Source organism: Dendropsophus ebraccatus, chromosome 7, assembly GCF_027789765.1.
Source record: "Dendropsophus ebraccatus isolate aDenEbr1 chromosome 7, aDenEbr1.pat, whole genome shotgun sequence".
NCBI lineage: Eukaryota > Metazoa > Chordata > Amphibia > Anura > Hylidae > Dendropsophus > Dendropsophus ebraccatus.
In genome coordinates this window covers 92,443,600-92,470,602 of record NC_091460.1, presented here as the reverse complement: position 1 = coordinate 92,470,602, position 27,003 = coordinate 92,443,600, and the positions used below count along the sequence as shown (strand labels likewise).

Below are 27,003 nucleotides of genomic sequence, written 5' to 3'. Positions count from 1 at the left end.
GAGTTGGCTGGTTGTGAAGCGCATGCGCACTTCTTAACCAGCCAGGACGTCGAGGAGGAAGGAGCTCCAGGAGCAGGTGAGTATATGGGGAAGGGGAGGGTGACTCGGGGACGGGGGTGACAGGGGGGGTGGGGGGCGACTTGGGGGGTGGGCGGACATCACTTTTTATCCCCTGTCACCAATCATTCATGGTGACAGGGGATAAAAAGTGCCTGGATGCACATGGTACAAGCGATCAGCGGTGTATAGTATATACCGCTGATCGCTTGTACCGGGACCCAACAGGGGGGTCCCCGATGACTGCCCCATGCTCTCCGCTACCTCCGGTGGCGGAGAGCATGGGGCTTTCATTCATTTTAACTTTTCCATCGCTGTGAACCGACATTAGTCGGTTCACAGCGATGGCGGCGGCCATCTTGGAAATGATGGCCGCCGGGGGAGGGGGGTTAGTGATCGCCCTACTAGGGGGGGCTGATCTGAGGTCTGGGGGACACTTATTTCATCTCCCCCCGCCGTAGATTCACGGCGGGGGGAGATGAAAGGCGGCGGCAGCACCGGTAATCTCCTTTACCGACGGCCGCCGCTATAACGTTAATAGCGGCGATCGTCGGTAACGGGGGCGGCCGGGACGGACCCCACACACTGCCCCAACCCCTCAGCTACCTCCGGTAGCCGGGGGGATGGGGTGGGGGCCGTCCCGGCCCCGTAGCCTTATTCTCTGCCGTTGCCGTAAAAAGCTGATGGCAGCAGAATAAGGACCCTTAGTGACCGCCGTAAAAAGCCGTATCAGCGGTCACTAAGGGGTTAAAGAAATACACTCTATACATTGCTAATGTGGTAAATGACTTGACTCTGTGTATAGCTTAGTTCCTTCAGATTGACCCCTCCTTTCCCAGGCATTCCTATCCCACCTTCTGGCCGCTCCCCCCAACACCACCACCCCTTCCCCCCAGTACCTTTACGTCACAGACTTCAACCGACTCCAGTTTAGCGTTGGAATAGAACGGCCACAACAGCCTTTTTCTTTATTAAAGTGCTTGAACATAGCAATAAATAACATGTCAACAAACATCAAAACATTAAGAACATTAACATTGTCTGGAATCAATATTTTCTTTTAATTGAAATGCAGGGAGGTCTGGCAAGGCCCCATTCTGGGCAGTACCAAAATCTAAACCAATCTTCTCCCCTAGCCGCACCGCGCCGACTCAGGAGTTGACAATAAATCAACTGGTACTGCCGCACACCAAACCGTTCCCAGGGCCCTATCCCGAAGGGAACCACTTAACTTTAACCACACTTTCCATTACCAAATAACTTGGTAAAGATAGGAAGCCATCCCTATGATGGGCCCCATTTAACCAGGCCAATTTTTAGGTGCCCTGCAAGACCTCCCCACGCAGGCTGTCATGACGAAGAGGAGAAAAAGACCCTCACCCAAACCACCTTTACAATCCATGCTGCTACCTAGGGCGGGCGGGCGGGCGGGCTGAAGCTGGTCCGGCAAGCTCTGAAGATCCAAGTGATTCCTCCTTCCTATCTGACCTCAAGCTCCACCCCCGGTGAGTATCCTGCTCCAATCCCCTCACTTCCTTTCAAACCACTCGCCCCCCTCCTCCTAACCTTCTCCTGACCCCCTTCTCCTTCTCCCCTCACACTCCACGCTCCCTGTTATCTTATTAACCCTATGCCCGCAGTCCCAGCTAACCAGGTCATGCTGGGCCTCCGCTACACTGCGTACGCTCCGTGCCCTCCCTATTCTAGCTACAAATGTCTGGTTTTTGGTGCAATATCTTAATAGGTGTATAGAGGCCCATTTCCAGCAACTATCACTCCAGTGTTCTAATGGTACAATGTGTTTGCTCATTGGCTCAGAAGGCTAATTGATGATTAGAAAACCCTTGTGCAATCATGTTCACACATCTGAAAACAGTCTAGCTCGTTACAGAAGCTACAAAACTGACCTTCCTTTGAGCAGATTGTGTTTCTGAGCATCACATTTGTGGCGTCAATTAAACGCTTAAAATGGCCAGAAAAAGAGAACTTTCATCTGAAACTCGACAGTCTATTCTTGTTCTTAAAATGAAGGCTATTCCATGCAAGAAATTGCTAAGAAATTGATGATTTCCTACAACGGTGTGTACTACTCCCTTCAGAGGACAGCACAAACAGGCTCTAACCAGAGTAGAAAAAGAAGTGGGAGGCCATGTTGCACAACTAAGCAAGAAGATAAGCACATTAGAGTCTCTAGTTTGAGAAACAGATGCCTCACAGGTCCCCAACTGGCATCTTCATTAAATAGTACCCGCAAAACACCAGTGTCAATATATACAGTGAAAAAGCGGCTGCGGGATTTTGGGCTTCAGGGCAGAGTGGCAAGAAAAAGCCATATTTGAGACTGGCCAATAAAAGAAAAAGATTAAGATGGGCAAAAGAACACAGACATTGGACAGAGGAAGACTGGAAAAAAGTGTTGTGGATGGATGAATCCAAGTTTGAGGTGTTTGAATCACAAAGAAGATAGTTTGTGAGACGCACAACAAATTAAAAGATGCTGGAAGAATGCCTGACGCCATCTGTTAAGCATGGTGGAGGTAATGTGATGGTCTGGGGTTGCTTTGGTGCTGGTAAGGTGGGAGATTTGTACAGGGTAAAAGGGATTCTGAATAAGGAAGGCTATCACTCAATTTTGCAACGCCATGCCATACCCAGTGAACAGCGCTTGATTGGAGCCAATTTCATCCTACAACAGGACAATGACCCTAAACACACCTCCAAATTGTGCAAGAACTATTTACAGCAGAAGCAGGCAGCTGGTATTCTATCGGTAATGGAGTGGCCAGCGCAGTCACCAGATCTGAACCCCATTGAGCTGTTGTGGGAGCAGCTTGACCGTATGGTACGCCAGAAGTGCCCATCCAACCAATCAAACTTGTGGGAGCTGCTTCAAGAAGCGTGGGGTACAATTTATTCAGCTTACCTCAACAGATTAACAGCTAGAATGCCAAAGGTGTGCAATGCTGTAAGGGCGGTTTGGAAAACAGTTGGTTCAGGGAGATTGTGAGCAGTGGAGCACAAGCACAGTATGTTTGGCCTCTGTGCAAAATAGTTTTAGTGTTCTTGCTGATATAGAGATGCTGTTGCTGTTGTAAACATGGCTGCTCAGGTGATTCCCAATGGGGGTGTTGTTTTGGATGGGCCACTGAGGGCAGAAGTAAAGGTTCGTAAGGAGAGAAGGCATCTTCTTGTTGGTGACTCGATTGTTAGAGGTGTTGTTGTAGGACAGGAGGAGGATGTGTTTTGAGAGGTGAGATGTCCCCCAGGTGCTACTGTCAGCAGGGATAGGAGACGGATTGTGAACATTGTGAAGGCTGCTAGTATAGATAGCAAAGTTGATCTGGTGGTTCATTTTGGAACCAATGACTTGTCCGAAGGAGATGTGGATTTGGTTAAAAAAAGAATTCCAAACATTTAGCCTGGACCTGTGCAAGATAACAGAATCAGTGACATTTTCAGAGGTTTTACCGGTCTGTAATCAGACATGTGGCATCTCAGAGTTTAATGCATGGTTAAGGCAGTGGTGTAAGGCCCCGTTCCCACTGAGGAAAGGTAGCGGAATTCCGCGACGGAATTGTCCGCCGCGGAATGCCGTTAGCCTCCCGCTCATGTTCATTCTTCAGCGCGTACAGAGCAGGAGTGCGCGCCTCCCATAGACTCCCATTATGAGCGGGAGGCTAACGGCATTCCGCGGCGGACAATTCCGTCGCGGAATTCCGCTACCTTTCCTCAGTGGGAATGGGGCCTAAGGCTGAAGGTTTTAGGTTTGTTAGTCATAGCTTTTGCAAGTGGTCCAAAAAGGAGATGTTCAAGAGGGATGGTTTGCATCCATCACACATAGGTACACAGGTACTTAGTAAGGAATTCCGATAGTTTTTGGACAGACATTTAAACTAGATGAAGGGGACAGAAGTATAATAGATGAGGAGGATTTCTGTCCCCGACCAGTAAAGACAAATAAGTGTATTCGTGGTTGGTGCAGTTGATGCAGTTGGTGCTGTAGATGAAATGGTTGGTGCGGTTATTGTTGGTATGGGAGATGCTGTTGGTGCGGTAAATGAAGTTGGGAATAAAAGTATTATGAAGCTTAGTAATCTTCGGGCAATGTGTACGAATGCTTGCAGCTTAGGTAACAAGATCTGTGAGCTGACGGCCATTATGTCTAATGATGATTTGGACCTTGTTGCTGTAACAGAGTTCAAAGAGTCTAATGATTGGGAAATAGCTATACCGGGATATATTTTGTACAGGAAAAACAGAGCAGAGAGAAGGGGAGGCGAGGTAGCCATTTATGATTGGGATAGTCTTAAATCATCCAAAATACATATAAAGAGCTGGAGACTCTGGGTTTGCATGCAGTCCAAAGAGGGACCTGTTATTAGAATCAGTGTTATCTATAGGCCTCCGGGGCAAAATAAGAACTATGATAACATGCTGATGGATGAAATTACTAAAATGTCATTAAAGGGGGACATTGCAGTTATGGGTGACCTCAACATGCCAGATGTGGATTGGAATATCTCTTCTGCACTAACATGTAAAAGCAAGAATGTAATAGAGACCCTTACAGGGGCATGTCTAAAACGGCTTGTGAAGTCACCAACCAGAGGAGAGAACATATATTTAGTATTTACTAATGGGGATCGGGTGTCTGAAGTTAGAGTGGAAGTAAATTTAGGTTCCAGTGACCACCAGTGTTTATGGTTTGACATACAAACTGACTGCGTCCAATCCCATACTACAACAAGAGTATTGGATTTTAGGAAGACAGATTTTAAGAAAATGGGGGAGTATTTAGAAAAAGAATTGAGAGGGTGGGATAAAACATCGGGAGCGAGTTCTCAGTGGGCAGTATTAAAAAATGCCATATTAAAGGCAACTAGACGACATGTACGAGAAGTTAGCAAAAGTAAAAGGAAGAAGAATCCATTATGGTTAAAGAAGTCTGGCGAAAATAATTTTTTTATATGTTATTACTGATGGAAAGTTATACAATTTTCTAATGTACATTAATTATGGGAAATGCTCCTATACTGCTATTTCCCTTAATTTAGTGTACCAGGAAGTGTTAGAATTCTCTCAGAAGCAGTGACGTCAAGACGAAAGGTGTAATTCCTATGGAGTGTCCAGCAGGGGTACCATTGACTTCTATATATAGTGCGCCCCTGCTGGACACTCCATTGGAATTACAATGGATGTGTATGTAATGTAATATACAGTGTTTTTGATTGAATACATTTATGAAATACTTTGGGCAGCAAGTGTCCTTGCTCCCCAAAGTATTCCATAAATGTAAGCAATCAGTACATCACAGTAAGCCCGCCGCCCGCCGCTACCGAACGCCCACCGCTGTGGACTACTCTCAACTACTACTCTCCCCACCTGCTCATAGCATGTGCAGGTGATGTGCGGGTTATATGGCTGAGATCGCCGCTGCGATGCCGCGCAGGGGGAGCCGCTCATCACTGCAGCCATCATCCCCCTCCGCTCCCCCCTCCTGCTGCTTCCATACTCTATGTGATAGCTGACTTCCTGCCGGGCCGCCGCTCTCCATTCACATAGAGTAAGGAAGCAGCAGGAGGGGGGAACGGAGGGGGATGATGGCTGCAGTGATGAGCGGCACCCCCTGCGCGGCATCGCGGCGGCGATCTCAGCCATATAACCCGGCTACTACTCTCCCATCACCTGCACATGCTATGAGCAGGTGGGGAGAGTAGTAGTTGAGAGTGGGCAGCGGGCTTACTGTGATGTACTGATTGAATACATTTATGAAATACTTTGGGGAGCAAGTGTCCTTGCTCCCCAATCAAAAACACTGTATATTACATTACATACACATCCATTGTAATTCCAATGGAGTGTCCAGCAGGGGCGCACTATATATAGAAGTCAATGAGTACCATTGACTTCTATATATAGTGCGCCCCTGCTGGACACTCCATAGGAATTACACCTTTCGTCGTGACGTCACTGCTTCTGGGAGAATTCTAACACTTCCTGGTACACTAAATTAAGGGAAATAGCAGTATAGGAGCATTTCCCATAATTAATGTACATTAGAAAATTGTGTAACTTTCCATCAGTAATAACATATAAAAAAATAATTTTCGCCGGACTTCTCCTTTAACTAAAGAGGTTAAGGCCATTGTAAAGGGGAAAAAGGCAGTGTTTAGGAAGTATAAAGACACTGGAAATGAAGCTGACAGAGACGTATAAAATTATACAGAAGGAGGCAAAGCAGATTATAAATGCTGCTAAAGCCTTAAAAGAAGAAGAAATGGCAAAATTTGTTAAGGAGGGAAATAAAACCTTTTTCAGATATATAAGTGACAGGAAGAAGAAGAACAATGGCTGCAGCATTACTAAAATAAGTAATGGGGAGAATACGTTTATTGATGGAGATTTTTGACTTTTTGAATAGTTACTTCTGCTCAGTGTTTTCAGAAGGAGGCCTTCACAATCACAGGATGGCAGGACACAGCATTGCCTCCAGCTATATGGGTTCAGCTCCAGTATTTTTAGAGACTGAAGTTGCAGAGGAACTTGCCTATTTAAAGTTGAATAAGGTGATGGGTCCAGATGGTGTCCACCCCAGGGTTCTTAAAGAACTTGTATCTTTGATTGCTGCCCCCCTGACAGATCTGTATAACCAATCCCTGCTAACAGGAGATGTCCCCTATGATTGGAGAACAGCCAATGTTATACCAATCCACAAGAAGGGGAGTAGAGAAGAGCCCAGTAACTACAGGCCAGTGAGCTTAATATCTGTAGTAGTGAAATTGATGGAAACTCTTCTAAAAAAAAAGATAATGGATCACCTAAGAATCCACAATTTGATGGATCCAAACCAGCATGGCTTTACTGAGGGCCGATCATGTCAGACTAATCTCATTGATTTCTTTGATTATGCCACAAAAGTGCTGGATGAAGGTGGTGCTGTGGATATTGCCTATCTGGACTTCATCAAAGCTTTTGATACAGTTCCCCATAAAGAGCTGATAGAGAAGTTGGAAAAAATTGGACTTAATCCCTGGATAGTTCAGTGGATTTGTGGTTGGCTGAAGGATAGATATCAGAGGGTTGTTGTTAATGGTGTATATTCCGAGCAGAATTTGGTTACAAGTGGTGTGCAACAAGGGCCTGTTCTGGGTCCTATTCTTTTTAATATGTTTGTAAGTGACATAGGAGAAGGTTTGGTCGGTAAAGTTTGTCTGTTTGCTGATGACACAAAAGTGTGCTACAGGGTTGATATTCCTGGAGGTGATATGGAAAATGATTTAGCTTTGCTAGATAAGTGGTCCAAACATTGGAAATTGAAGTTCAATGTTTCCAAATGTAAAATAATGCACTTGGGGAGGAGGAATTCTCTATCCAAGTATCACATTGGCAGTACTGTGTTGGAAAAAACTTCAGAAGAGAAGGATTTAGGGGTAGTGATTTCTGACAGCCTTAAAATGAGTCACCAGTGCAACCAGGCGGTGGGGAAAGCAAATCGTATGCTGGGGTGTATAGCTAGAGGTATAACCAGTAGGAAAAGGGAGATTGTGATCCCGCTGTATAGAGCTCTGGTGAGGCCACATCTGGAATACTGTGTCCAGTTCTGGAGACCTCTAAAAAAGGACATTGATAAAATAGAACGGGTCCAAAGACGGGCTACAAAAATGGTGGAGGGTATGAGGCCTAAACCATATTGGGAAAGACTTAAGGATTTGAATCTGTATAGTCTGGAGGAAAGAAGGGAAAGGGGGACATGATTGAAACCTTTAAGTATGTTAAAGTGACACTGTCACCTCCTTTGTGCATTCTGACATCTCTACACAGGTAAATTTAGCGTATTTCATACCTTATTTCATATCATACGTCATGGTGTTTGTTCAAGTAAAAAGTGTCCTTTTATAAACTGCAGATTGTATTAAGTGGGCGTGGTCTCGTGGCATTAGCGCCACTTAGCCCCGCCCACAATGACACCATTGGCCCCGCCTCCTTGACGCCCATTGGTTGGCCGACATAAAGGGGGTGGGGTCTAGACCTTTCGGCCAGCCTGTTCCAATGGCCGACGAGGGGGCGGGGCCAACTGTGGCGTTGTGGGCAGGGCTAAGTGGCGCTAATGCCGCGAGGGCCCCGCCCACTATTCAACACGGCTGCAGTGAGCGGGTGAGTGCGGGAGGGGCGGCGGGGAGCTGCGTGGGGGCTGGCCGGGTGATCGCTGATCGTCCGAGCAGCCCATAGGATACAGCAGCGTCTGCTGCCGATGCTCCTATTCAACGGAGCGACGGCAGCAGATCGCTGCTATATCAGTCGCTTGTTTTTCAACATGTTGAAAAACAAGCGACTGCAACGATCAGCCGACATGAACGATGCCGGCTGATCATTGCACTCTATTCCACGGGACGATTATCGTCTGTAGCGGCCGATAATCGATCGGCCGAAAACTGAGTTTAAAAAAACAAAAACAACACGTTGAAAGATATCAATGTTTTTGTGGGATAGCATAGGGTAGCATATAGGGATGAGCGAACTTTTGAAAAGTTTGGTTCGGTTCGATCCGGCGAACTTTTGTGAATGTCACATTCGTACGAACCGAACCTAAAACGAACCTTGCTATAACGGCTGAATAATTGCAGCTACAATAGTGGGAGTCTGATAGGGTATAGTTTCGTTTAGTTGCAGTTACTATTACAAAGAAAAAAGTGGAAAAAATCAAAGTGCAAAAATAGTGAAAAAAAAAAATTAGCCAAGGTGTAAGTGAAACGGCAATAGCAATTGCCGGCAATAATACTGCCCCCTGTAATTGTTAATATTTAATTAATAAAACAAATTTTCGTTCGAAAAAAGCTATTTTCGTTGTTCAATAGCATAATTAAAAAGAATCAATGCTTTTGCAATTAAATATACTGTTAATAAAAAAATAAAAATATAAATAAATGTATATATATATATATTTATATTTATGTACAGTATATTTAATTGAAAAAGCATGGATTCATTTTAATTATGCTTCTGAACAATGAAAATAGCTTTATTAGAACGAAAATGTGTTTTATTAATTAAATATTTACAGGGAGCTGTATTAATGCCGGCAATTAAAATTGCTGGTAATACAGTTCAATGTAATACTTAATTAAATATCAAAGAATGATGGAGCTCTCTATATTGTAATGTCCCTGAGGTCAATGGTAAACCCTGTACCAGGGATAAAAAGCAAATAATAGTAATAAGTAACATATAACCAATCCTCAAAGGAACTTTACCTAATACATATGTTAGTTTATTAGTAGTTAAACAATTATAAAGTAATAAAATATGTAAATATATCAGATGACACAATTTACATTAGAACATTCTCATAGTAGTATAATAACCACTGGGCCCAAATGGTGTCTCTGATAGCTATGAGATAGCATGCAAATCAACAGTCTGTCTAAGGGCCCCCTTTACACAGAAAGATTATCTGACAGATTATCTGCCAAAGATTTGAAGCCAAAACCAGGAACAGACTATCAACAGAGATCAGGTCATAAAGGAAAGCCTGAGATTTCTCCTCTTTTCAAATCCAGTCCTGGCTTTGGCTTCAAATCTTTGGTCAGATAATCTCTGTGTAAAAGGGCCCTTAATAATTGATCATATGTCCCAAATGGAAAGATGTCTTTTCAAACTATGATACAACTAATCGATGATATATAATTTGTCCCAAGTAGGGGATTATGAAACGTCTATTCAATCTGTATTGTAAAGTTATAACGTGATAAAGAAGCAATCGGTGTAGTACACCTCTCACCAGACCATGGACACCGCAGCAGCAAATTCTATGTCAGATCCGAAGGGAGGTCTGAGACCTGTGGTGCGCCGGGGGTAAGCCGCTCCAACTCACCAGGCACCGCATTAGCAAGTTCTATGCTGTATCTAATAGAGTGCCGAGAATGCCGAGGATAGGTTGCTCCAACTCAGGCTGAGCCTTGTGGTTCACAGGGAATAAGCCACTCCAACTCCAACTGTCTAACGGCAGCTAGACAGTTCTAATATACAGGAATAGACACGGGGAAGCTGGGACAAGGAGTTCACCTAATAGCCAGCAATTAGATGCCTGTTCTGACTACTATTTATACTGGATCAGGAGCCCGGACCAAAGGCTGATTGGTCCGGCCCCCTGACAACAGCTGCGGCACTGTAGGCTGAGTGGCAGAGTGATCCTTCACTCAGCCTGAGCAGAGAAGCTGCTCAGCTGTGTTGCCGGACGGCCGCCTGTCACGTGAGTCCGTGGCGTCCCTGGTTGTGAGGGACGCCGTCGGGTCTCCATGACATCACTCGGCTCCAGCAGGCGGAGCGACGGCGCGCTCCCGTCCTGGCCGTCGGAGCAGAGTCGGAGGAGGACGCCGCTGGACCCTGGTAAGGTAAGTTCCTGACAGAAAATAGCTTTTTTAGAATGAATTTTTTTTTTATTAATTAAATATTAGCAATTACAGGGGGGCAGTATTATTGCCGGGGATCGCTAACCCCGGTAATACCATTACCTTGATATTGATATTCACAGAAAACCAGGATACAAGGGATTTATAAGTAATAATCCCTTGTATCCAGGTCTATTCTGTGATTTTATTTGTTATTGTTATTTTAACCAGATATGTTACAAACTTTCTCAAAGTTCATAACGAATCTGGTTCGTAACGGTTCGGTTCGGTAGCATATTAAGTTGTCTGTGTTGAAAACATATTGTCGATGTTATACTTTTTTTTACAATACAGCCAATTGGAAATTTACGGTAATATAAAAACGTGTTAACCTAAGCTTGATTGTAATAGGTGTTTATTACATTAATTGGTCAGTTTGCAGAACATTCTGACACCCTGAAGCTGCTAAAAATCCTCACTGTCTGCTCCACTCTGTCTGTCCTTCCCCCCCCCCCCCACACACACACTTCTGAGACACAGTTAACACGATCTCTGTAACACCTCATCTGTAACCCTGCCCATGACTGAAAAAACAGCCAGTGGTGGGTGGAAAGGTGCTGGTAGTCAGCAGTACGGTCTGAGGTGGAATACATGCTGGGATCATTTGTAAAAACTGGGATCATTTGTAAAAGTGTGGATCTATGACTAGGAACAGTGTAGAGAAGGAGGAAAGGTTGCAAACAATTGGTAGGGAATTGGCGAATGCACCAGTATGCATTTTGTGCATTCCTTTTCCTTATTGAATCCCTGGAGATCCATTTTAAGGCTCTATGAAGTGAGCTTAGGAGCTAAGCTTGCTTCATAGGGGGTGAGGATCAGCTACTATGAGCAGCCAGGTAATCACTCTCAATAATGGGCAGCAGCATCAGCCATCAACTGCCACAGAGACTGCAGGGAGCATTAAGGAATGAGCAGGACTGATGTGGGCACATGCAGCACTCTGTCGGGGAAAGAAGGGTTACAGCTATGGAGAGATTACCTCCACACTCCTGTCCCCAGATGCAAGCCTCAGCCTGAAGTGGATCTGCTATGATTTGGAAGGTGAGGGAGACTTCTTGGGTCAGAGTACAGTGCTGTAGACCACACTATGCCGACCATGCCCCTCCCCCACTTCCGCTCCCACCCAGTACAGGGAGGTCTTAAACCAAAGCAATGCTCTTAAACCAAGTCAATTTTAAAAAACTGAGCTCTTAAACCAAATGCTCTTAAACCAAGTTACTCTTAAACCAAGGTATCACTGTATAACAATATTGTTCCTGAATTGGAAAACGAAAGAGGAAAAAAACACCAGGATTACTGATTTTTTTGTCACATTATCAAGTGATCAAAAATTCCCATCAACACCAATATAGTATAACCGTTTGATGCAACTTATATAACTTTTATTTCTTTTCTTTTGACAGCTTTTTAAAGTGCTTAAATGCCCTTAAATTTGCTCTTTTACCATCCTCATAATGCTTTTATTTTTTGGTGTTTGGAGCTGTGTGAGGTAGGGGGGTGATTTAAACTTGTATTATGGGAATGGGATTTTATATTGATGAAAAGGTTGTTTTTTTTTAAGTAGCCCACCCCAGGGGACTTGTATAATAAATATATATATAACATATAAAATACTTCTATAATACCATACATATGTTCTGCACTCATGAATGAGATCAGTGCTCAATTACTATGGGCTGCTGGAGCCCATTGTAATAGAGCACTGAGCTGGGATCAGCGTTATCACAGCGCCGAGGCCTGGGCAAAAACAGGATTTGCCCCTCCACTAGACCACCTTGGGTTAGAATTAAAAGCCATTTAAATGCAGCTGTCAGTTTTGACAGCTGAATTTAAATGGCTTTTTAGCCGGGCACAGGAGCCATACAGTTCAGAGGGGGGTCACAGCTTGACCCCCCTCTGAACTCCCCTTCGTATATGTTCTGGGTCATCAAAGGGTTAATGATGGGGATCATGATGCAAAAAATGACCCCATGCAGCTACATACGTGAAAAAAAAAAACTGTTATAATAGTCACACGGAAACCCCCCACGATTTTGTAAGTTGCTTTTTTTTTTCTCAATTTTACCCCATAATGTAAAGTAATGTTTTGGGGGTTTTGTCAAAAATTTTATAGTAGATTGAAATTACAAAGTACAATTATTCCTGAAAAAAACAAGCCCTTACATGGCTCTATAGATGGAAAAATTAGAAGGCGAGCAGGAAAAAAAACGAAAATGCAAAAATAAAAATTGGCAGAAGACGAGGATGCCGCGAACCCGGAAGACGCCGATCAGGACCCCGGGACAGGTGAGTAATGTACAAATACCTGCTCCGGACCCCTCAGCTAGGTAGCTGAGGGGTCCGGAGCAGGTCTTTATAACTTTTGGGGACTTTGATCGCCGTAAACGACCGGCCGGTACCGGCCGGCCGTTCACGGCGATCGGGCCAGTGGCACCGTGACCACCATTACTTTTTACAGTAATGGCGGTCGGTGCCGTCCTCGGACAGCACCGACCGCCATTTTGTCCGGGTCATCGGGTCACCGATGGCCCGGAAAGGTTCCGATCGCCGCTATTGGCTGATCTGAACTGATAAGCCAATAGCGGCGATCGTCGGCATGGGGGGGGGGGTTAACAATCCCCCATGCCGACAGGGAGAGATGGCCTGCAGTGTATTTCTGCAGGCCATCTCTCTCGATCGCATGCGGCCGGTTTGCGGCGCCCCCTTAAAGGACCCGCGTAGCGGTACGTCATGGGTCCTTAAGTGACAGTGATCCATGATGTACCGGTACGTCATGGGTCCTTAAGAGGTTAAGACCAAAATCCACTGGGTCATTAAAGGGTCATTATTAATAATGTATAGCGATCCATTTTACATTTACACCAATAAAAGACTTGTGCATTGGGTGGTATAAATTTGTCTACTTTTTCTAGACATACTTTCACATATTCAACTGTATATGCATCAGGACTTTATTTATAACTGCTTCTTTTTTTTCCCCATCAGGTCACATACCATACAATGTCCCCTCTAATCATATTGATTCCAACATTGATAGATCCTCGTCTCGAGGTAAGTCCTGGGTTTAAATCTGGTAACATTTGCTTATAGTTTTTATGTTGCAGGTTTGTAATTTAGAGTGTTTTAAATAGCTTTAGTACATCTGCCCCACTATGCCTGGCTGCAGAGGTATAGCTAGGCTTTACTGCACCTGGGGTTTCTCATTTGAAGCTTATCTCCCTGTGCTGTGCCCCTACTACCATGTAAGACAATTTGTGGATACAGTCATTTGGGGGCTTAATCTCTTAAAGTGTCACTGTCGGTAAAATTTTTATTGCAGAAATAAATAGTCCAGGCGATTTTAAGAAACTTTGTAATTGGGTTTATTAGCCGAAAAATGCATTTCTATCATGAAAAAGCAGTTTGAAGCTCTCCCCCCTGTCTTCATGGTTTTCCTATGGAGAGAGAAAGTAAAAGGCAGCAAAAACAGGACAACAAAGAGCTAATTTACATTCACATCCAGGGCTCTCTTCTGACAGGCACCATGGAGCTATCTGACCACTAATTAGGGCTCTGAATAGCTCCCCCACTGAGCAATCCTTTGTTCTCAGCTCTCTGCTGCCCACTAATCTCACTCCTTCCCCCTCCCCCCTCCCCTCTTCATAGACCAGACAGGATCCGACTGATGAAAGAGATGAAAAAACTGTCGAGATTTTGTGATTCTGAGGAGTGGACAGCAGAAAGGAGAGGAGGGGGGACCTGGGAAAAGGCTTTTTACATGCAGATAATGGCATATTTGGCTAATAAACCCAATTACAAAGTTTCTTAAAATCGCCTGGACTATTGATTTCTGCGAAAATAATTTTAACAACAGTGACACTTTAAGGACGGAGCCAATTTTCGTTTTTGCATTTTCGTTTTTTCCTCCTTGTGTTTGAAAGGCCATAGCACTTGCATTTTTCCACCTAGAAACCCACATGAGCCCTTATTTTTTCCGTCACTAATTATACTTTGCAATGACAGGCTGAATCTTTGCATAAAGTACACTGCAATACCAGGAAAAAATTCAATGTGTGGTGAAATTGAACAAAAAAAAAACGCATTTCTTTTATTTGGGGGGTATTTGTTTTTACACCATTTGCCCTGGGGTAAAACTGACTTGTTACTCATGTTCCTCAAGTCGTTACGATTACAACGATATATAACATGTATAACTTTTCTTTTATCTGATGGCTTGTAAAAAACCCAAACCATTGTTAACAAATATATGTCACTTAAAACCGCTTCATTCCCAGGCTTATAGCGCTTTTATCCTTTGGTCTATTGGGCTGTGTGAGGTGTCATTTTTTGCGCCATGATGTGTTCTTTCTATCGGTACCTTGATTGCGCATATTCAACTTTTTGATCACTTTTTATTACATTTTTTCTGGATTTAATGCCACCAAAAATGCGCAATTTTGCATTTTTTTTTTTTTTTTGCGCTTACACTATTTACCGTGCAAGATCAGGAATGTGATTAATTAAAAGTTTGGGTGATTACGCACGCGGCGATACCAAACATGTTTATTTATTTAATGGGAAAAGGGGGGTGATTCAAACTTTTATTAGGGTAGGGGGATTTTTACTAATAAGAACACTTTTTTTTTTTTTTTTTTTTACACTTATACTAGAAGCCCCCCGGGGGACTTCTAGTATATACACACTGATCTCTCATTTAGATCTTTGCTGTATACTTATACAGCAAAGATCAATGAGATCTGCACTTGTTTGCTTTCAGCTGCTGCAGCCAAAAACAAACGAGTGCCGAGCCGGGATCAGCGCCATCTTCCCGGAGACCCCGGCCGACTGAAGATACAGAGATCGCTTCTACGGGACAACACCCCAGGGGGGGGGGGGCATCTCCGCCACTAGACACCAGAGAAGTGCTGCAGAAGGTAATCGGATGCAGCTGTCAACATTGACAGCTGCATCTGATTACCTGATTAGCGGGCACGGTCCGATCGAGTACCTTCTGCAGCACCTTCTCCAACAGGAGTTCAGACGGAACCTCCGTCGCGGAAATCCCAGCTCGCACCCGCTCGCGGATTGCAGCGGGCGCGCGCGTCTCCGCCCGTGTCATAGACTCCATTCTATGCACAGGCGAATTCCTTCCTCCATCCAAAGAATGATCTTATCATGACACGGGCGGAGACGAGCTAGGAATTCCCCGGCCGGCTCAGTACAAGTGATCTCCCCTCCGCGATCGCAACTTTCCAAAGCACCTAATTTACACACACATTGTAAAAATGCCATGGGTAGAGAAATACAAATAGACAGCACTACCTGGTGCAGAATCTCAAGATGGTAACCAAAACCACAGAAAAATATGCAAATCTCCCCACCTGATAGTGTTGTGCAATGGTGAACCACAACTCTCTAGACAGCATAGAGAGAGTTTGCTATGGACTGCAGCCTTCATGTGAACCCACACTGGGGTAAGTAACAGAACATAATCCTACACTCCAAGAAACACAGGTGTATCAGGAGCAGGTCACACACAGGAGCACAGTGTAGACTTGTAGACAGGAAAAGACTTCAGAAGAGAAGGATTTAGGGGTAGTGATATCTGACAGCCTTAAAATGAGTCACCAGTGCAACCAGGTGGTGGGGAAAGCAAATCGTATGCTGGGGTGTATAGCTAGAGGTATATCCAGTAGGAAGAAGGAGATTGTGATCCCTCTCTATAGAGCTCTGGTGAGGCCACATCTGGAATACTGTGTCCAGTGTTTTTAGTAAAAACTGAGCTCAAGAATAAGAGGACACAGTGAGAGATTAGTTGGGAAAAGATCAGAAGCAACTTGAGAAAATATTATTTTACTGAAAAAGTCGTAGATACCTGGAACAAACTTCCAGCAGAGGAGGTTGGTAAATCTACAATAACAGAATTTAAACACGCCTGGGATAAACATATATCTATCCTAAGATAATAAGAAAGAAAATACTAGATGGACCCAGTGGTCTTTTTCTGCAGACAATCTTCTATGTTTCTATGTTTCTAGCATGAAATTAATTAAAATTTACTTCAAAACACAAAGCAATATGCGTTTCAAAGCGGAACCAAGTTCTTCCTCAGGTGTATAAGAAATGAACAGGTATAATGAATATTTATACACTCACTAAGTGGAAATTACATAAGAAACAAATAATAAGCAAGTAATAAGAAACAAAAAGTGGCGGACAATTTAAATAGACAGTACCATAAAATACGTAAGACAACACAAATAACAAAATGGCGGACAATTTAAAAACACAGTACCGTTAAAGTCCGGCCAAAATTATTTTTTTATATATTATTACTTATGGAAAGTTATACAATTTTCTAATGTACATTAATTATGGGAAATGCTCATATACTGCTATTTCCCTTAATTTAGTGTATCAGGAAGTGTTAGAATTATCTCCGAAGCAGTGACGTCACGACGAAAGGTGTAATTCCTATGGAGTGTCCAGCAGGGGGCGCTCTATATATAGAAGTCAATGAGTACCATTGACTTCTATATATAGTGCGCCCCTGCTGGACACTCCATAGGAATTACAGTGTATGTAATGTAATGTTATGCACTGTACTTTTGTGACTTCATGAATACATTTATGGAATACTTTGGGGAGCAAGTGTCCTTGCTCCCCAAAGTATCCCATAAATGTATTCAATAAATACATTTGCTGGGCACCGAGCAGGGAGGGAGAGAGGTGCCATCTACCTCCCCCCTCCTTGCTCGGTGCTGGGAACATATACATATGCGGCCAGCATGCAAGAGCAGAGAGCGGCGGCCAGATAGTGTGAGGAACGGGGCGTGCGGACGGGCGAGCGGGAGGGAGTCAGCGGCCGGCTGGATAGTGAGGAGCGGCGCGAGCGGCGGGGATTCACCGGCGCAATAGTAAGTTTGAAGCTGGGAGGAGGAGGGGGAGCGGCGGGGGCATGAAAAGCAGCCCCTGTGTGAACGACGGTGGCAGCGGAGCAGGGAGGGAGGGGGGAGGTAGATAGCACCTCTCTCCCTCCCTGCTCGGTGCCCAGCAAATGTATTCACTGAATACATTTATGGGATACTTTGGGGAGCAAGGAAACTTGCTCCCCAAAGTATTCCATAAATGTATTCATGAAGTCACAAAAGTACAGTGCATAACATTACATTACATACACTGTAATTCCTATGGAGTGTCCAGCAGGGGCGCACTATATATAGAAGTCAATGGTACTCATTGACTTCTATATATAGAGCGCCCCCTGCTGGACACTCCATAGGAATTACACCTTTCGTCGTGACGTCACTGCTTCAGAGATAATTCTAACACTTCCTGATACACTAAATTAAGGGAAATAGCAGTATATGAGCATTTCCCATAATTAATGTACGTAAGAAAATTGTATAACTTTCCATAAGTAATAAAATATAAAAAAATTATTTTGGCCGGACTTCTCCTTTAAGTGCATAAATGACACAATCAACATGATTATAAAAAGCAACAATTAAATAAATCAATAGGAAAGGGAAACATAAATATAGCAGAATAAATTTCAACAGAACATATTAACAGCACAGAATAGCAGCAGAATATCTTCAGGCTCAACACTTAAAGAGGATGTACCACCATAAGCTGAACCCACGGATCGAACGGCACAGTCACGGGGAAGCCGATGCCGGGAGGTAGGCCGGGCCGCCCCCAATGGGAGGGAATTCCCTCCCCTGTATGACGCGGCTCCATTCATTCTAAGGGTGCCGCGTCATACAGGGGAGGGAATTCCCTCCCACTGGGGGCTGCCTGGCCAGCCTCCAGTGCTTGAGCACCGGCCGGTTCCGGTGCATAGAACGGCGCCATGCACGGGAACCGGGCCGCGGTCCGAAAAACGGACCTCTTTAAGTTCCAAATGGTCAAAATGATACCATTGAAAGCATCAAATAGCTCCACCGTTCTGCAAGATGTCTTTTCTGCTGATAATCTGTGCTGCTAATACATTTTGTTGCAATTTATGGTACTTTATTGATGTTTCACCTATCCGATTGATTCATATGATTGTTGTTTTTTTATTTTTTGTTGCTTGCGTCATTTATAGTTCTGTCTCTTTAAATTGTCCGCCGATTTATGCCATTTGTGTTGTCTCATGCATTTCATGGTACTGTCTCTTTAAATTGACTGCAATTTTTTGTTTCTTTTTTTTATGTCATTTCCGCTTAACAGGTATAATATTCATTATACCTGTTAATTCCTTATGTACCTGAGGAAGAAGCTGGTTTAGCTTTAAAATGCATACTGCTTGCTTTATGAGTCTTAAAATAAAATTTTATTAGTTTCATGCCTCACTGTGCTCCTGTGTTTGACCTGCTCTTGATACACCTGTGTTTCTTGGAGTGGAGGATTACGTTCTATGGGTAGAGAACTTCTAGCTTTCTGTAGGAAATGGCACGGTCTGCTACCAATATTATTCCAATGCATACGTAAATCAGGTGCTTGGGAAAGCTAGGTGCTTTCTTTCTATAATAATCTAGGACATCTTTGTTCACTAGAAACCTGTAGGGTCAATACATTTATAGACAAGCTATTAGGACCAGCATTGAACATTACTCTGTTTTCAAGGAGAAAGCACCCAGCTTTCCCAAACCCAGAGTAGAGTATGGATTTTTTTTTTTACTACATAGAGGGGCACCCAAATGGGGGAAGGGGACTGACAGAGGGCATGCCTACTACATTTATGGATAATACTTAGTGGGAGGGGGGAGCTAACTACCAGGTGGGATGCCTTGCGGAGAGCGGAGGTGTGTGTGGTATCACTGACACACTGAGGCAGGCAGATTCCGCCATGGGGACACTGCTGCAGAATTCCACTGCTTTTACTCAGTGTGAACATACCCTAACAGATCAATCCAGCATGAGACTGGTCCCGCCTGTTACTTTTCACTGATTCTTCATTGACTGCTGCAGGATCAGTTTTTTCATTGGTAGGCCCTAGGTACTTCAGCTGGACACTGGTCTCGATCCTGTACAGTGTTGTGCAGTACTCCAATAGCTGATGCAGGTTTCAGAATAAAAATAGTTAAACCTTTTGTTGTCTGCATGTCCCTTTAGTATACAGTAGGAGGACCTCCTAAATTCATTTGACAGGCTGACAATATTACTGATGTTAAAGCGGTATTGCTTTTCAAAGTATAACTAGTTGATTGGCAAGAGTCCAACTTCTGGAACCCCCACAATATAAATAGGTTATTGGCAAGAGTCTAATTGCTAGGACCCCCACAGGATAACTAAGTGACTGGCAAGAGTCTGACTGCTGAGACCCCCACAGGATAACTAGGTGATTGTTGAGAGTCCAAATGCTGGGACCCCCAAAGGATAACTATATGATTGGAAGGTGTTTTACAAATGATGCATTCCCTGTAACTCCCTGCCACTGCCAAGGTCACTTCAAACAAATGAGTGTTTTTTTCATCATGTTTCATATATCTGTTTATTGTATAAAATAACTGGGGAGAAGATGGGATCAAATTATGTGCGAACTGTGATCAAATCCAAAAGTCAATGTAACCTAGTTACATACTACAGCTTCAAAAACATAAAGGAAAGGGTTCACATAGTTACCCAAGTTAGGAAAAGTAAATGAGGGATAATATGTTTAATATCCATACAGTTTTCTCATTTGTCTTTAACACATTTTCCAGAAGTTAAACAGATTTTCTACTGAGGAAAGCCAAGAAGGAATAGGAGATATAAGGAAAGATATTACACTCCCCTTCCTGTGGAAGATATAAGGAAAGGTGTTATACTTTCCTCCCTCTAAAACAGGGGTGTCAAACTCAAATACACAGTGGGCCAAAATTAAAAAATTGGACAAAGTCGCTGGCCAACCATGACATTTAAAGAAGATTGAATGCAACATTTCTGGCACTGTCAGAGCAGCATACGGCGTCCCTGGCACTGCCTATCCTAAAGTAATTTTCCCGACATGAAAGTTACCCATTATATCCCTCAAGCAGTAGGTAATCCCATAATTGTGCCCCATGTAGTAGCCCCCCCCCCCAAAAAAAAGTGCCCCACATACTAGCCAGGCCTACTTTTAGAGACCTACATAGTAGCCAGCCTTCCCAATAGTGACCCATATAGTAGCCAGCCCTCCCGATAATGTCTTATATAGAAGCCAGTCCCTAAAATAGTCTCTTATATAGTAGCCAGCACTCTCCAATTGCCTTATATAGTAGAAGCCAGCCCTACCCAATAGTCTCTTATGTAGAAGCCAGCCCTCCCTAATTGTATCTTATATAGAAGCCAATCCCTAAAATAGTCTCTCATATAGTAGCCAGCCCACCCCAATATTTTTTTTTATAGTAGTCAGCCCTCTCTAATAGGCTTATATGGTAGCCAGCCCTTCCCAACAGTCTCTTATGTAGAAGCCAGTCCTCAAGAATAGCCTCTAAAATAGAAGCCAGCCCCTACTGTAGTAGTTCATGACTGCCCCCTTAGCTTGGACTCACCCTTCCGGCGGCTCCAGTGGCTGCAGAAGGCGCCCGTTGGAGGATGCGCGCAATGACTTCACCACATTGCTAGCGTTGGGGCACTACTGAGATACTAAAGAGGCTAAAAACAAGATTATAATATGGGTGGTCCAAGCAGCTCTACGGACCACCCATATTATAACTTGCTGCAACGTCAGGTGGGCCAAATTTAACACAGCAATGGAAAAGCATAGCAGGCCAAAAATAATGGCACCAAGGGACAGATTTGGCCTGCAGGCCAGAGTTTGACATGACTGCTGTAGGAGATATAAGGAAAGGTGTTATACTATCCTCCTATAGGAAATACAGTGGTACCTCGGTTCTCAAACTGCTTGGAACTTAAATTCTATTTTGAAGGAAAGTTTGCTTTGGTTCTCAAACACTTTTCAGGCACCCAGTATTGAAGTACAGTAGTGCCATGGATTACGAGCATAATTCGTTCTGAGACCATGCTGCAATACAAATTCACTCTTAAACCAAAACAAATTTTCACATAAGAGATCCCTGAAATGCAGACAATTGGTTCCACACCCCAAAAATAATGATTTTTTTATTCGGAATAACATGTAAAACAGATTAAACAAACAATGAGAAACAGCTGAATGTCATATTATAAGTTACTGTACAGTATAGCAATCAGCATGCGGTTTATAATGTATAATAAGAGCATAAACCTGAAAAAACAGCAGCAGTTTGTAGATACAGGATGGAACTGCAGATCCCCATAATGCAGTAGCGTAGTACAATAGGCTAGAATAGAGAAGCAGGGCTGCTGTCAGAGGTCTGTGTGGTAACATGATAGCAATGGGGAAGGGGTGTGTGTTCAGCATGGACCAATCAGGAAGTGAGAATCACAGATCTGTGCAGGAGGACAGTGACAGAAACTTCTCTATGCAGTAGTGTGAATGGCTCAGTTTAAGTGCAGGCACATTATACCAGCAGTATTTATAGCTGAGTGTGAGATCAGGCACATTATATCAGCAGTGTGCATAGCTGAGTGTAAGTGCAGGCATATTAAAGAATGGAGATTATGGGAATCACAAGGGCTGACAGAGACTGCAGGGAGCATGAAGTAGGAAGGAAGTGGACCTGCCATGATTTGGAAGGTGAGGGAGACTTCCTGGGTCACGGTACAGAGCTGTAGACCATGCCCCTCCCTCGCTCCCCCTCCCACCCAGTACTGGGACCTCTTAAGCCAAAGCAATACTCTTAAACCAAGTTACAATTTTGAAAAACTGTGAGCTCTTCTTGCAAAATACTCTTAAAGGGGAACTCCAGGTAGAGGTAAAAAAAAAAAAATGAAACTTCTGCAGAAGCATAAAGCATTACTTACCTATCTATTCCATTTTTGAAACTACCAAAAATCCATTTGTTTTGGGGGGGTTTGTTCTGTTTTGTGTTTCTGCACTTACTGGTTTATCAGTTGTACACAGTACTACAGGTTCCAGAATGCAATGCTTTCCTTCAGCTGTTCATCACAGTCCCCCACCCTACCTATTCCCCACCCAAATCTATTGCAGAACATCTAGGCTGTGTTCACACATTGCAGTTTCATTGTGTTACCGAATTATTTGCAGTAATTTATGATTTCATTGTGGTCCCACCCACCCACACAGCACGCTGTATTCTCTACCTGTAACACCACGCAGCACACTGTATTCTCTATCTGTAACACCACACAGCACGCTGTATTCTCTACCTGTAACACCACACAGCACACTGTATTCTCTACCTGTAACACCACACAGCACACTGTATTCTCTACCTGTAACACCACACAGCACACTGTATTCTCTGCCTGTAATGCTGATATGGGAATAAAGTAAATAAATTTTTGATTTTTTTTTTCTTTTCATTTCCACGCACATATTATGATCAAGCATCTTTTATCTTTGAAGTTGAGCCCCACAATAAGGCTCTGATGCTCTCTGCCATTTAGCATCATTTACTCGTGTTACTGCATCATTTTTGTGAATAGGTTGCATTACTGCAATGACACTCCAAATGTGTGAACACAGCCCTAATTTCACTGCACATTTGTACACAATTAGAGAAATCAGTGCAACACCTATTTGTGGCTGGTCAGAGATGGTGAATCACTCAGGGGATTGGTGGATCCAGCCAAGCCTCCTGGGACATCACGCCCTTCCCCCTGTCTGCATCATCTGCCTGATCTCAGCAAACACACACAATGTGAGACAGAGGCGTGGAAGATTTGTCTCCTAATGGGGGGGGGGGAGCAGTGGAAGCAGGAGACAATGTGGATTTGCACAGGGGCCATTTTTTTCACTTCCTGGATTTCTATCAGCTACCAGTGTGGCAGAACCGTACAGATACAGTATGGGGCTGGGTTCACACTACGTATATTTCAGCCAGTATTGTGGTCCTCATATTGCAATCAAAACCAGGAGTGGATTAAAAACACAGAAAGGCTCTGTTCACACAATTTTGAAATTGAGTGGATGGCCGCCATTTAATGGCAAATATTTGCTGTTATTTTAGAACAACGGCTGTTGTATTGAAATAATGGCAGTTATTTACTGTTATATGGCTGCCATCCACTCAATTTCAACATTGTGTTAACAGATCCTTTCTGTGTTTTTAATTCACTCCTGGTTTTGGTTGCAATATGAGGACCACAATACTGACTGAAATATACGTAGTGTGAACCCAGCATTACATTGTATAGACACATATATTTAACTTTTAATATTCTTTTTAATAGAAAACAAGTTTTTCTTAACTGGAGTTCCCCTTTAACCCTTAGGCGGCACTGGACGTACCCGTAGGTCCAGGGCCGCCTCCATGTGTTCAGAGCGGGGCCGCGCGGCGACCACACTCTGAACCGTCATGGTCCCAGGTGCCGCTTGTAGCCCGGGACTGCGGCTATTAGCAGGCACGGTCCGATCCCCGTGCCCGCTAATACAGTAATCGGATGCAGCTGTCAAAGTTGACAGCTGCATCCGATTACTTGATGCAGCCGTTCCCTGGTGTCTAGTGGGGAGGATCGCTCTTCCGGGACGTTGTCCCGAAGGAGCGATCCACACATCTTACCCCGTCCGGGGTCAGCGCCGTAATGGCACTGATCCCGGCTCGGCACTCGATTGCTTCCGGCTGCAGCAGCCAGAAGCAATTGATGTGCCTATCTCATCGATCTATGCTACATATCTATGCAGCATAGATCTGTATGAGAGATCAGTGCACTTACACTAGAAGTCCCCTAGGGGGGCTTCTAGTATAAGTGTAAAAGTACAAATAAAAAAGTTGTTATCAATAAAAAAAAAACCTCCCCTAATAAAAGTTTGAATCACCCCTTTTCCCATGTTATAAATAAAAAGAAATAAATAAACATGTTGTGTATCGCCGTGTGCGTAATCGCCCAAAATATAAATGGCATAAGCGCAAAAAAATCCCAAAGTGCAAAATTAGGCATTTTTGGTCGCATCAAATCCAGAAAAATTGTAATAAAAAGTGATCAAAAAGTCGCATATGTGCAGTCAAAGTACCGATAGAAAGAACACATCATGGCACAAAAAATGACACCTGACACAGCCCCATAGACCAAAGGATAAAAGCGCTATAAGCATGGGAATGGAGCGATTTTTAGGAACATATATTTGTTAACAATGGTTTGAATTTTTTACAGGCCATCAGATACAATAAAAGTTTTACATGTTACATATTGTTGTAATCATAACGACTTGAGGAACATATATAACAAGTCAGTTTTACCCCATGGCGAACAGCGTAAAAACGAAAAAACCCTAAATAAAAGAAATGCATTTTTTTTTTCAATTTCACCACACTTTAAATTTTTTTCTGGTTTCGCAGTGTATTTTATGAAAGAATTCAACCTGTCATTGCAAAATACAATTAGTGGCGCAAAAAATAAGGGCTCATATGGGTCTCTAGGTGAAAAAATGCAAGTGCTATGGCCTTTTAAGCACAAGGAGGAAGAAATGAAAACGCAAAAATTGAAATTGACCCGGTCCTCTAAGGGTTAAACCAAGTTACTCTTAAACCTAGGTACCACTGTACTCGGTATCTAAACGTTTTTGCGAGCGTGGACGCTGGATTGTACGTGGTAAGTTTAGCACTGGTGAGGCTTCACATACAGTACAGTACTGTATAAGACTGCTGGAGTGCATATACAGTAGTAGTACAGTCATTACCACCACCAGTACAACCATCTCTCATACTTTACAGCAGTGCTTCTGCAGCGAGCCGGGGTAATGGGAAGAGAGTGAGGAGAGTGAGGAGAGGATGATGGTGATGGTAGTCTCTCCTGAGTGTGTGGCTGAGCTCCTCTGTGAGGGGATGCACTGAGGGCTGCAGGGGGAGAGTGTGCTATACCTGCAGGATGGCTGGAACTTGTCACGGTCACAGGTGGGCACGAGGGCTTCTGCAGGTACAGGGGGACTCTCTGGCGCTTCCCGGGTATCACTCTCTCTTCTGTGGCTGCTGCAGCGGTGGTCGGTGGTGTGGACCTGTAGTTCCCCCGGGGCCAACCCCAAAATACTGCTGCCTGGTAATATGGCCCTTGATGGTGGTGTGGTGCAGGTGGACCAGACAACAGGGAGACAAGGAGGGAGGCAGTGTAACAACAACTCCTTTACTGTTAGTCTTGCAGATGTTATACAGTCCTTTGGTACACAGCGGTGACTACTGGCGGCTTTGACTGGGTTACTGTACTTGTGAGAGCCTGGTGGTGGTAGAGGGACGACCTGCCTCAGGTCCTGGTCTGCCAGTACGTGTGGGACGCTGATGGGTGCTGTGACCCTGTGGATCTCTTCCCCCAATGGTGCTTGAGTCTGTTATCCTTCTCAGTCTGCTAGGGAGCTTCCTGCTTCCGTTACTGGGCCGGGCCTTAGGCCACAACTTTTTGGGTCCCAGGAGGTATCCAGGGGTCCTAGTCAATCTTACCCCCCGAATTTCAGGAAGATGGGTACAGAGGCCTCAGTTATCTCTGCTACCCAGTATGCTCAAGTCCTTTTGCTTAGGGGTTCTGCCCTTGGGATTCCCACTAGAGAAATACCTTGTATCTCTGTAAATACTCCTGAAGAACTCTCCTCTGGTTCAGTCTCTCCTCCTTTATCTCCTTCCCCTTCTTTAGTAACAGGCAGGCTTGGCTGGCCTGCTTGCAGAACTGTCACAGCCGCGGCGGCGTCCCGCGTTCCGGGCCGCCGCCGCGACCGCTTCCTGCCCCATGCAGCAGCCGGTGTCCATAGTCGGGGACCCGGCGCTGCTATCACCTCGGCCCCGGGGGGCGCCTCACCTCTCCACGCTCCTGTCTCCCGCTGTGCCGGCCGGCGCGCGCGTCCCCGCCTCCTCGGGCGCGCGCGCGCCGGCTGTCTCAGATTTAAAGGGGCAGTGCGCTCCTAATTGGTAGTTGCACCTAATCACTCCCCTATAAATCCCAGCTTGCCCTGTTCCCTGTGTTGGAGCCTCTACATGCTTCCCATAGCGTTTGGCCCAGCTCCCTGTTGTTCCTGTGTCCTGTCCGTCACCTTGTCCCAAGTCCCTGTTCCTGAGTCCTGTCCGTTACCTGGTCCCAAGTCCCTGTTCCTGGTTCCTGTTCCCCTGTCACTCCACCTGTTCCCGTGTCCAGCCTGTCCCGTGCTCTCTCATCTGCAGACTATTGCCTGTGCCATCTCCTGCCACGCCTCGCCTGCCGACACCAGCAACCAAGCCAGGGGTAGCGACCTGGGGGTCGCCTGCCGCAGCAAGTCCATCCCGCCTTGCGGCGGGCTCTGGTGAAAACCAGCGGCCCCTTAGACTCCGCTCCCTGGTGAGGTTCGTGCCATCGCTGGTGCCGGTCCAGTGGATCCACTACTCCGGGCGTTACAGTAGGCTCCAACCATGGATCCCGGCGAGGTGCCCGATCTCCGTGACGTCGCCAGAGTGGTCACTCAGCAGGCGCAACAAATCCAGAAACAGTCACAGCAGATCCAGCAACTCACTGCCGCCTTACAGCAGCAGACTACTGCCCAGCGCAC

At 44.7% G+C, this 27,003-nt stretch overlaps 1 protein-coding gene across 2 annotated transcripts in view; it reads left to right on the top strand.

Moving 5' to 3' along the window:
* ADGRL3 (adhesion G protein-coupled receptor L3) overlaps nucleotides 1–27,003 on the top strand; it is a 643,814-nt gene that overhangs the window by 390,767 nt on the left and 226,044 nt on the right. For both annotated transcript variants that reach the window (XM_069977905.1, XM_069977904.1), the window contains exon 7: nucleotides 13,491–13,556. In XM_069977905.1, coding sequence (XP_069834006.1) covers nucleotides 13,491–13,556 — 66 coding nt within the window. The remainder of the gene's footprint in view (nucleotides 1–13,490; nucleotides 13,557–27,003) is intronic.